Source organism: Nannospalax galili, unplaced genomic scaffold, assembly GCF_000622305.1.
Source record: "Nannospalax galili isolate Female #2095 unplaced genomic scaffold, S.galili_v1.0 scaffold760, whole genome shotgun sequence".
NCBI classification, from domain to species: domain Eukaryota; kingdom Metazoa; phylum Chordata; class Mammalia; order Rodentia; family Spalacidae; genus Nannospalax; species Nannospalax galili.
This window is the reverse complement of record NW_008347555.1, coordinates 769,223-780,094: the sequence shown is the minus strand read 5'-3', so window position 1 is coordinate 780,094 and position 10,872 is coordinate 769,223. Positions and strand designations below refer to the sequence as shown.

Here is a 10,872-nt window from a genome sequence, read left to right as displayed (position 1 = left end):
AGGTACTAAGTGAAGTCTAATGTGAGTTCTAATTAGAGAATTTTGGGCCTTGTTCTGCAGGAACAGCAATAAGATGAGAGAGAGAGAGAGAGAGAGAGAGAGAGAGAGAGAGAAACAGAGAGACACAGAGAGAGACACAGAGAGAGAGTAACTGAGACCTGGGGAAGGGCCTTACTCAGCCACCTCAGCTTTCCTAAGATGGGTTAGTAACAGGATATCAGACCCAGACTTAGAGGGATGCTAGGGCCAAGAGCAGGGACACAGCAGACTGGAACCAGAGAAGGGTTGGGGAAGAAAGGCCTTTGTTGGTTCCCACAGCATGGTCAAGATAGTAGCCTGGCCCACTGAATCCTGCTGTCTGCTGATGAGAAGCCTACTGTGGTAGCATAGCCCTCCTGGCAACCTTGTACACAAGGAACAGCCCCTACCCTTACTGACAACCTGGTACCTGGTATGGCCACCCTTCCCCCTCTAAAACAGAGACAGCCAGGAGGAAGACAAGGAAAAGGTGACAGCACTGGCCATAGCCAAGGCTGTATCTCAGAGAGCCTACCCCACCCACACCTCCTGGCTGGTACTACCACCTTGCCCCACTCCCAGCTCAGTCATTCGTAGAGGCAGGCCTTCCATCCATGATTGGTGGAGCCCTGAGAAATGTCCCTGGCCTCTTGGATTTATGTTACTTTCTGTGTACGACAGCCGTATCAGAGCAGCAAACCCTCTAGACACTCACACACTCAAACTGTGCACCCAGAGTGACAGACATGCCTTTTACACAGACCCTCACATGCACAGCTCACCACATATTCTGGTACCTGCATATATGCCCAAGCACAGAGTCACATTCAGATGGAGTCTTAACTACTCTGTGCCCACATCCCCTGTGGGTCCTACAGCCTTGCCTTGGGTCTAACCCTGTTCATCTCTAAGTCATCCCCAGTGTCTCCATCACTCCTTAAAGACCATTCTGGTCATGATTACAAACAGCTTCCACATTACCAAGTCCTGTGGTCACTTGACTTCTTCCTTACAGGCCCCCTGCCCTGGGCCTTTGAGTGATGGTCCTCTCCTCCATTGGCTGACTTTTCTGCCCATGGTTGCTTCTTTCTCTTCTCCTTGGTCAAAATGGCCCCAGGTCTTCTTTCTCCTGCCTCTTCTTTCCTCTACCCTGTCTTGGTACCCTGTCTTGGTGCCCTGTCTTGGTGCCCTGTCTTGGTGGCCTCATCCAGACTTTCAGTCCCACTTGTATGCATTCTCCATTCCATCTGCTGCCCTGATTTCTCTCTGCTCCAAGCTCAGTAGCCATGGGCCATGGTCAGCCAGAACCGCTGATTCCCCAGCTTTTTCCATATCTGCTCTCCTGCTCACTTGTGTCATTAGTGTGGTCTCTCTTCCTGTCACTCCTCCCTACTTCCCTGGTCCATGTCATCTCACCTCTGCTTTCCAGTTGGGTTGTGGATCTGACCATGGTGACCATTTCCATTGCTGCCCCTGTAGTCCGAAATGGTGCCCCTTCACCTGGAGATGGTCACGTTCTGACAGGTCTTTCTGCTTCCACTCTTCCTAACCCTGACCCTAGGCTCTACAGATACCAGTCACAATGTAGATCATGTAAGTTCCTTGGTTAGAAACATAAAATGGCTTCCCATTGCAGTTCAAATAAAAACCAAGATCTTCCTAGGTCTCCAGGGCTCATGATTACCCACTTTCTATTTAGCACATTGTAGGTGTCAAGCTTTTTTTTTTTTGAGACAAGGTTTCCCTGAGCCTCTGCTGGCCTGGAACTCACTATGTAGACCAAGCTGGCTCTGATCACACAGAGATCGGCCTACTTCGGCTTCCTGAGTGCTAGGTTTAAAGGCATGTGCCACCACTTTGACCTTCTATTTGGATCTTATCTGTAGTCCGATGTGCTCAGAGTCACCAATAGCATTGTTGTCCACTGAACAAGACAAGCCTATGTGCTGTTCCTGCCTTCAGCACTCCTCCCCATTTGTTTGGAGGCCTGGCTACTCAGTGTCACCACATAGGTCAAGACTCTGCTGATGGTTAGAGTAGCTCGCCACTGCAGCCCCAGTCACTACCCCATGAACTAATTCTCTTATATCATTTGTCAACAGTGTTTCCTGTTTTTTGCTGTCTTGTCTGTGACTACAGTCCCAGGAGGGCGGGGATACTGTGTGTGGTAGGTTCTGGTGCTGAGTGAATGTTCCTTGGGTAGGTGAGTGAGCACACCCCCTCTTCAGACAGATATAAACTGCATATATCCACACTCCTCCATGCTGACAGTTCCAACCTGAAATGCTCAGCACAAACACAAACATATCCCACTGCATGCTCATGTCCTTAAACCCTGTCTGAGATATCTTTGAGCTAGGTATATTCATTCCTCTAATTCCAACAGAATCCATCCACACAAACCTGCAGATTCACTCCTGTGCACCCTGCCATGATCCTGCATTCCACCCAGCCTCCACCTGCTTTCCTATCCCAGACCTGGTCTGCAGACCCAGACAGACACTTACATGCCAACTTTGAACTCTGCCTCTGACTGAGCGCACTGAATGGAGGCTAGGTGTTGGAGTAGCTAGGCTCTGAACCACATCTGATGCCCTCTGACCACCATCAAACCTTCCCCCAGCCCTGAGCCCTGCACGTCTCTTGCTATGACACTTGAGGCCAGGGCAGAGCCTCCCAGCACAAAGCCAGAGAGCTCAAAATGGTGACCCTCAAAGTTCTAGCCACAGAGTCTTCCAGAGGTCAAAGGGCAGTATCTGTGGTTGTGTGGAGGAAGTAGGGAGTTGAATGTAAGTTTCTGAGCTGGGGAGCAAGGGGCAGGTACAGCCCAAACCCTTCCCGGTCTTGCCCACAGATGTACACACATGCCAGAATAGGGACAGATCATGGAGTGACAGCCTCAGGCAGATGGCAGAGACTGGCAGCAGACACAGGGCAGGGATAGAGATAAACAGGAAGTTATCAGCTGCCAGCCTGTTGCCAAATGAGAAGCAATGGAAATGGGCTTGGGAAGGAAAGAGGATCAAAGTGAGATGGAAAGGGTTGCCACTCTGCACAGATCCCCAAACTGGGCTCCTGTGGTTTCCAAATACAGGCCCTTCAAGGAGCCATGCCTCTTGTCTGGCTGCCCACTGGGCTGCACAGCTTAAGAGGGCCCATCTCTGTAGAAGTTTTCCCCAGCAGGGAGTGCTAACTGTACACTAGAGCACAGTCTGAATTCCAGGGGATCCAGCTGCTCATGAAATTTTCTTGTCTGCCCCCAAATCAACATAGCTTGTGCTAGGGCATCTTGATGAGGCTAGGGGAGATTTTTGCAATCATCCCTTTTCCATTTATGGGGAAAGAAAACCAAACACTCAGCACTCCTGGTGTCAGAGGCTGTGGAGAGGGGTCATGCAGATGGTGCAGTGAGACTTAGGTTCCATACCCTTTAATTCAAATCCAAGGTGTTCTGGTAGTGCAGAAGAGAAGAGAGTAAGGGGGGCAGGGGAGAGAGGGGGAGGTTAGGAGAGAGAAAGAGAAAAACGTTGGTCAGGACTCTTTAGACACCGGGCAACCAGCCTGTGAGGTGAAAGCAGGTTAGTAGTGTCCCCTTCTGGCCTCCTGAGCTCCTTCCCTAGTCCCTAGTCCCCAAGAGCCCCAAGAGGGCAAGAGAGAGGTCATGATAGAGTTGGCAGGCAGGGCAGGATCTTTAGAAGTGAGTTAGTACCTGGTGGGTAGGCACAGGTGCAAGAGGCAGTTAACAATGTCTTTCAGGAACAGAGGGTGATTGGGGCAGGGTCTAAGGAGTGTCCAGTCCCCTCCTCCTGGCTCCAGTTTTAACCTTCAATCCCCTCAGGTCTTCCTGGCCCACTACTGGCTCACTGGGAAGGTAGGGCTTTCTTTGTTCAAAATGAGCATGTCAGGACTCCAGACTGATCTCAGGTTCCTGCCTTGTGCCATAGGCCTAGCTGGCCTGCCCATCTTCTAGGAGCCTGTATGGAGCTTCAGTGTCTTAGGGGAGCAGGAGGGGGAGAGGAGGAGGCTCTAGGCAGCAAGTCATTGCTCCACCTGATATCCTACAAACCTTGGGTCCAGGGGCTGTGCTGTGCTGCCCAAGCCCATCTCACTACTCTGAAGAGCACCTGCAACTTGGAGCGCAGGAAGAGTAGGTTCATCTGGAGAATTTGCACACTTCTTACACGGTAGACAAATTACAGTGTTGGAAATGAGATCTTGGCCTCAATCTGTGAGTTCAGGCCTCTGCAAGGTAGATGCTCATACCATTGAGAGGTCAGATAAAAGAGCCTTGGTCCAAGGGTCAGTTCTGTCACTTTCACCATGAGAGATGCCCAACCTGTAATGTGATCTCTTAGCTGTAATGTGGGGATCAGACCTTGCCAAAGGATCCTGGGAGGTTTGTAAACCAGAATCATCCAGGCTAGTGGGAGCAGGCCTGGGTGGGGTGCCCAAAAACTCAAAAAGTATTTTAAAGAGCTTACCTCCCCTTTTAAGGTATAGCCTGCACTGCTCTACAGACTTGTGTCTCAGTTTCATCCCTAACTTGCAGTGTGGATGTGGGTAAGTCATGGCCTCTGTTCTCTCTCATCTGTCCAAAGTATCTGTATACAGAGGGAGATGTGAGCAGGCCTGGCCAGCAGGAGGCTCAGCATATGTGTATGAAAGAGCCCCTGCTCATGCTGGCCTGGGCACCCCTCATCAACTCAGTATCAGCCAAGTCTAGACCTGGGGAGGGTGTGATACTGTTTGATTTCTCATCTGCTGTGGAGGAAGGGAAGCATGGGCGGCCAGCAGGAAATCCTAAGCATTATCTTCCCCATCTCTACCTGAAGGGATTTCAGAGGGGAGTGGGTGGCTCCAGTCCAGAGACCAAGGTACTGAGCCCAGGAAACTTGAGGAATATCCTGGGGCTTTGACCTCATCAGTTCTGTGCAGAGGGCATACCAAGGAAACCCTGATTCCAGCAGTTTGAATATGAGCCCTCTGTGTATTTCTGCCACCCTGAAGCTGGGGGTGGGGTGATCTTGACGTTTTGGCACTTCATAGTTTTGCTCTGACAGAGGTAGAATATTGCCCTAAGTGCAGTCTGTGCAAGGCCCTCCAGCACTGGCCTGTTGTGCTGAGTAGATAAACTGAAACAAAAGGTCTCAAGGCAGCTCCCTAAATAGTGAATATTGGAGCCCTGGGACTTGGGAGCACTCAGGAACATGTGAAAGAGAACATACCAGCTTGATCACAACACTCTGGGCCTAAGAGCTGGCCTGCAGTTCCCTTTTAGACAAGGTGGTTGAATACTATGGGCAGCTGCTATTTCAAGGTCACACAGTAAATCAAGAGACAGAGTGGAGACTAGAGGGGGGGTCTTAGTGCTAATGGCTATTTCTGCCAGTGAGCCTCTGTGCAGGCTTGTCTGGCTATTTCTGAGGACAGTGGCCACCTGGAGAAGCAAGTAAGGTTCTCAAAGCCCTTTGAGGGTTTTCTTCCATGTCATTTCTCTGAGAACCAAATTTTGGCAGCAGTAGCCCGCGGGGTCCTGGTGATGTGCTCTTAAAAGTCAAAGGTTGGCACTATTTAGTGTGGCCAGTGGTGGCTGGAATGATTGGTGAGGTTACTGAGGGTCTGGCTAGTCACAAGGCAGCTATCTTCTTCCTGGGAACATTGGGAACAGATACTCAGGGATCTACGGCTGGCCTAGGCTGGCCTAGTTAAGGGAGTAATATCCTACTGTGTTCTTTGCTTGCCACTCAGCCAGGATGGGTGAACCACAGGAAGGTCCTACTGGCCAGAAATTTGCATATTGACCAATAACCATGGTAACTGGATGCTTGACTTCCAGCAGGGCCAGGCTTCCTAGGCAATATGAAAAGTCATTGTCCTGGATATGACAGTCGTAAGATGCTTGAATGAGCAGATAGTGATATGTGTGCAGATGGGAGTACATGCTCCTTTGTTTGCATATGTGTGTGAGTATGTATACAAGCACATACTTGTGTTTGTGCCTATGTGTGTGGGTGTGTGGGATACAGATGGACCAGCTTTCCCTCTCAGGAGGGAAGGGGCTGTAGTAAAAAGAAGCTTCAAAGTACTATTGGGGGTCATAGAATGCTCTCTGACCTCTACAAACGGTTGCCTGGTCTTGAGGTGGTCTGGGCAGGTTGCAGGGTCAGACCATTTGTTCAGGAATGCTGGAAGGCAGCCTGCAGGACTGGTGCTCACTCATTCTGCCCTTCTCCATGCCAGCTGTAGCTGGGAGAGGTACTGAATTGCACCCTAGTGACAATGGCAGGCTCTCAGATGAGTCTTCCACATGCATCACTTCGTTTCATCTTACAGCTACCTTCCAGGCATTAGTGCCTTTATCCCCATTTTATGGATGAGAAGACAAATTCAGAGTGCTTAAATGAGACCCAGAGCTAGGAAGATGGGTACCTGAGCACTTCAGGGAGAACAGAGCCCATCTTTGTATTCACTATGTACTAAAGTAGTGCATAAGGACTTTCTGGGAATGGGCTTGAATGGCAGGAAGCCTCCACAGAAAGGTACCTGTATGGTGCTGAAGACAGGAAGGCTGGGGACTGCATTTGCAGGCTTTCTTTTGGGCTCCCAGGGCTTTGCTGACCCTCCTAGCAGATCTAGGCTGAAAGCTGATGTGGCCCAGCTGGCCAAGGGGCTTTGGACAGCAGCCCACGTTCCTGAGGCTCTGCTGCTCTGATCCAGGCTTGGCTGGGACTGCCTGTCCAGAACAATTTCCCAAGCCAGGGGGGCTCTTGGCCAATGGTAGAAAGGGACATGACCCCTATTGCTTCTCTCACCTGGCCCATGCTACTCTGTCATCTGAAGGCTTTTCCTGCCCCAGAATTCTCCACATAGACTGGAACTGATTTTGAAATTCCTGCCAAACCCTGGGTTCTAGAGAACTCTGTTGGGCTACCTGTTCTGCTCACATGCTCTGCCATTATCTTGCCCTCCTCCATGGCCTGTGATTGGAATGGGCTTGAGAGAGCACTGCCTCCCATACTGGGAACAGAGTTGAATATCAGGATCCATCAGCCCTCACCTGCTGGGGCCCAAACACTCCTGCTGAGTTAGGGTTGCAAGTACATTTCTAGGCTTTTGTGTTGTAGTTTGAAGAGGTCTGTAAAGGCTAATTTCTCTACCCTGCGACCCAAACTCCAAAACTTCTTTTTCCATGTGCTACCTAAATGGCCTCCTGGGTTTCATCTTTGGTTTCTTACAGAGTTCTCATTCCCAACATCCAGGTACCATCTGGATGCTCTGGTTCCTAACTCCCCATGGAACCAAGCTGTCTTCCCTGATTAGGGGGAGAGGCTATCCTGCTCTACAGGATGTGATGGTTGACATAGTTTTGGCCTTGCAGGTCAACTGACCACTAGGCCCCATATCAAGTCATGGCTGGCCAGGGCCTTTTTTCTCTGCTGCATCTTCATTTGGTAGTATTTGAAGGAATTGTTCTGAGACCCTAATTAAAATAGTCCACTATTCCAGCCAAATCCTTAGGGTGCACAGGGCTAACACCCTCCCCTCTGGGAAGAAAGGAAGGGGATGGAATCCTGGATGGGTTTCAGACCTGGGAGGTCCTAGGGAGACCCACCAGTGGTCCTGTGATTCCTCATAACCTTATCCACAGCATCTGCAGCAGCCCTCAGTCCACCTCATCCTGTAGTCACACAGATGTCTCCAGCATCCATGGAAACCATTGCACTGGGGCCTACTCTGTTTCAATCTTCCATCTTTCTTGCCCTGGTTCTAGAACCCCAAACCAAACCCATTCTAGCCAGACCTGAAGACAGTCTTTTAAGACCTTTTTCCCTTTTCAAACACACCAGCACATACATGCATGCATTCATCTTTTGACCCATCAACAATCTGACAGCCTCAAACAGCCTTTAGAGGCAGGAGACTTCAAATGTGTCTTCCCACTTCGGTCAGGCTGCCTGATCCCAGAAGTGGAGAAGAGGCCTGGGCATGGCCTTTTTTTTTTTTTTGCTTCAGAGAACTCAGCATTACTGTGCCCAGGTAGTATAGGTGATGTAATGGGGGGACAGGGATGTATAGTTTTCCTCTGCAGAGGCTGCTGGCAAGCACTGTGGACTGAGAGGAGCTCAGGACACCCCTGGTCCCCTACCCCAGTTTTGATAAGTAAGGTCCCATCCCTCCCACATGTGGAGACTGCCAGTTACCAGGGAAGAGAAAAAGTAGAAGAAAGAGACATACTGGAGAAGTTGACCATTGCGAACTGCTGACACCTGTCCCCGGTGTATCCCACAGGACACCTACCAAAAGAAAGAAAACCAGAAAGAGAGAGCCAGGATAGCAAGACACAGGCATTGCAACACCCCGGCACGGGCTCCTGCCAATGCCAGCTAGGTTCCTTGCCACCGTTACCATTTGTACTGGCCTTGCCACTCTGCCCCTTACCTGTATCCCTGAACTTTAAACCCAAGGATTAGGCCAAAAAATGAAAAACAAAGCAAAACAAAACAAAACAAAAGAACTAACAAACCAAAATACAGAAAAGAAGAGAAACAAAACAAAACAGCCAAAGATCAAAACAACCAACACCCCTGGCTCTACGCCCTACATTGGGGGGACTGCACCCAGAAGCTTTCTAAGGAGCAGGGACTTGTGTTTGTATCTTCAAACATACTTTGCTTAGGATCTGGCATGTACAATCGCAAAGGCAGTTTCTCCAAACATCTCTGTCCGAAGAATCCATTTGGACATCTGGAGAAGGAAAAGGGGAAAAATCACAGAACAAACTGGCATCATCCGCGAGGCTAAGGTTAGAAATCAAAGTGCACAGTGATGAATGAGAAAACCAAGTCAGGCACTTGGGGTCACACTTGTAGCTGAAGGGGCTGGAGTTGGGGCTGGGTGGAGGGCTCTGGAATCTCCTTACAAAAGCTCTAATTGATGTGGCTCTGTGGGGGTGGGGTGGGGCAGGTGGGCAGGGGCAAGGGAGGAAGATGAGTTAGGGAAGTGGGGTGGGGAAGATGCAGGGTGGGTTATTGACTAATGGTCCTAATGGTTGGGGAGCTTTCCTTTTTACCTGCCTGGAGCCCCAGGAAGCCAGCCTGTAGCTCCTGGGTGCCAGGCAGTAAGCCTTATGGGATACAAGTTCTTGGAGTTATTCCTTCAGGCCCTGCTGAAGGATTCTGTCTGGGATCCTGGGCAAATTTTATCCTCCATGAAACAGCTCCCAGAAAACTCAAAGTAGAATTCTGCTAGGCTGTTCTATATTGTGTGTGCCCATGACCAAAGGGACCTAGGAAGTATTTGATCTGTTCTCTCAAAGAGGGTTCTGTGGCCAAATATGTTTGGGAAATCTGTTCCCAGGGCTCTTGTAGAGTGTTAGTCTCCTTTAGACAAATTAAGAAAAGTTTTGCGGGAGAAAACAGGTCAACTATCCAAAATTATTTGACCAAGGAAGGTTTTGTTTATTTCTGTTTTGCTGTTTTGAGACGGTCTCACTATATAGATCTGGCTAGCCTAGAATGGAAGGCGTTTTTCAGAGGAACTGTAGCAGAGCAGTTTGGAGGAGGTTGCCCTAAAGCAACAGATGTTGGGAAAGCTTAGTAGTGGAAGGGGAAACTGGGTAAGAGATGGAATTACTTCAAAGCTGACACCGGGTGAGGGGGAGGTTGGAGCAGGCTAACTCAGGGCCCTGGAAGCCTGCTATGTGTCAGGAGCCTGCTAGGAGCCAGCCTTGGCCTGCCTGCCCTTCCCCTGGGACCTGTTCTTCCATGTGGCCTGGCTCTGCCTTGCGTCTCCTTGCATCTTGCCCTCCCTGCTGCTCCAGGGTACCACCCACCCAGCCCCCTTCTCCCTGATCTTGTCCTACCCGCAAGGTACACTTCTACTTTCTGGCTGCCACCTCTCCCCTTAAGCAAGTCTTGGTTTTGTGAATTTCGGGGAGACATGCCCAATCCTGTACTATTATCTGAACCCTAGCAAGGCCAGTTACCTAGGGAGAACTTTACAGACTGGCTGGATGGCCTCTTCCTCATTTCTCTTTTCAGAGATGGGCTTTGGCCTCTTCTCCCTGAGGAAGCTAGGGGAGCCCCATCAGCAGTGACCCCTCAGTACCTGGTACTATGCAAACATGAGTCAAACTGTACTTAGGAGATAAGAATGCTCTGCCTCAGCCTTCTGTGCACAACAGGAAGGCTCTTGGGCTTACAGTGGGGCAGTGGCCATTGGCTGTGATAGATACTCTTGTAAACCCTGTGGACTCTAATCTAGAGGAGTGGGGAATGGGAGTGGCTTGTGAGCAGAAAACTGGAGTTTTTCTGGACCTGTGGCTTCTCCCTGGGGCAGGGAGAGAGGCTGGACTTTGCAGTGGTAGGGTATGGGTGCACATGTTCCTGGCCAGTGGGAGTTCGCCTGAGAAGTACATGGGGAATGTGTTGGGGGTAGGTAACAGTAATGAGTGCTTACCCTGTTGAATAGTGTGACTTGAAGGAGAAGCCCCTCTTCTATACCTCCTCCTTTGATCCCTGACCCTTGTCCCCAGTTGTTTCAGGCCAGGAAGATAGAGGAAGTGGCTCAGGCTCCCCAACCAATTCTAGACAGGCACTGCTCTTGTTCCTTAGCTCCTGGACCCTGATGTGGCACATGGGGACTAGAGATGAGTGAAATAATTTTTTTTTCAAACAGAAGCACCTTTGGGAGTAGAAGATAAAGACCTAGGAAGTTGCCAAATAATTTTGAACTCTACAAACAGGAAAGGCTTAACTGTGCCCACTGTCTGCCACTAGCCTGGCTCTTGGAGTCAGGCACCCAGTGTGTGTGTGTGTGTGTGTGTGTGTGTGTGTGTGTGTGTGTGTGTGTGTG

At 50.1% G+C, this 10,872-nt stretch overlaps 1 protein-coding gene across 3 annotated transcripts in view; it reads right to left on the bottom strand.

Annotated features, from left to right (window-relative positions):
- Nrg2 (neuregulin 2) overlaps nucleotides 1-10,872 on the bottom strand; it is a 220,416-nt gene that overhangs the window by 7,364 nt on the left and 202,180 nt on the right. Inside the window, exons 6-7 of one of the 3 annotated variants that reach the window (XM_008844280.2) lie at nucleotides 8,254-8,312; nucleotides 3,446-3,469 (exon numbers count right to left, since the gene is read on the bottom strand). In XM_008844280.2, the coding sequence (XP_008842502.2) occupies nucleotides 3,446-3,469; nucleotides 8,254-8,312 (83 nt within the window). Of the gene's footprint in view, nucleotides 1-3,445; nucleotides 3,470-8,253; nucleotides 8,313-8,686; nucleotides 8,764-10,872 lie in introns of all 3 variants that reach the window. The other 2 variants (XM_029568902.1, XM_029568901.1) reach the window with 2 other exon arrangements.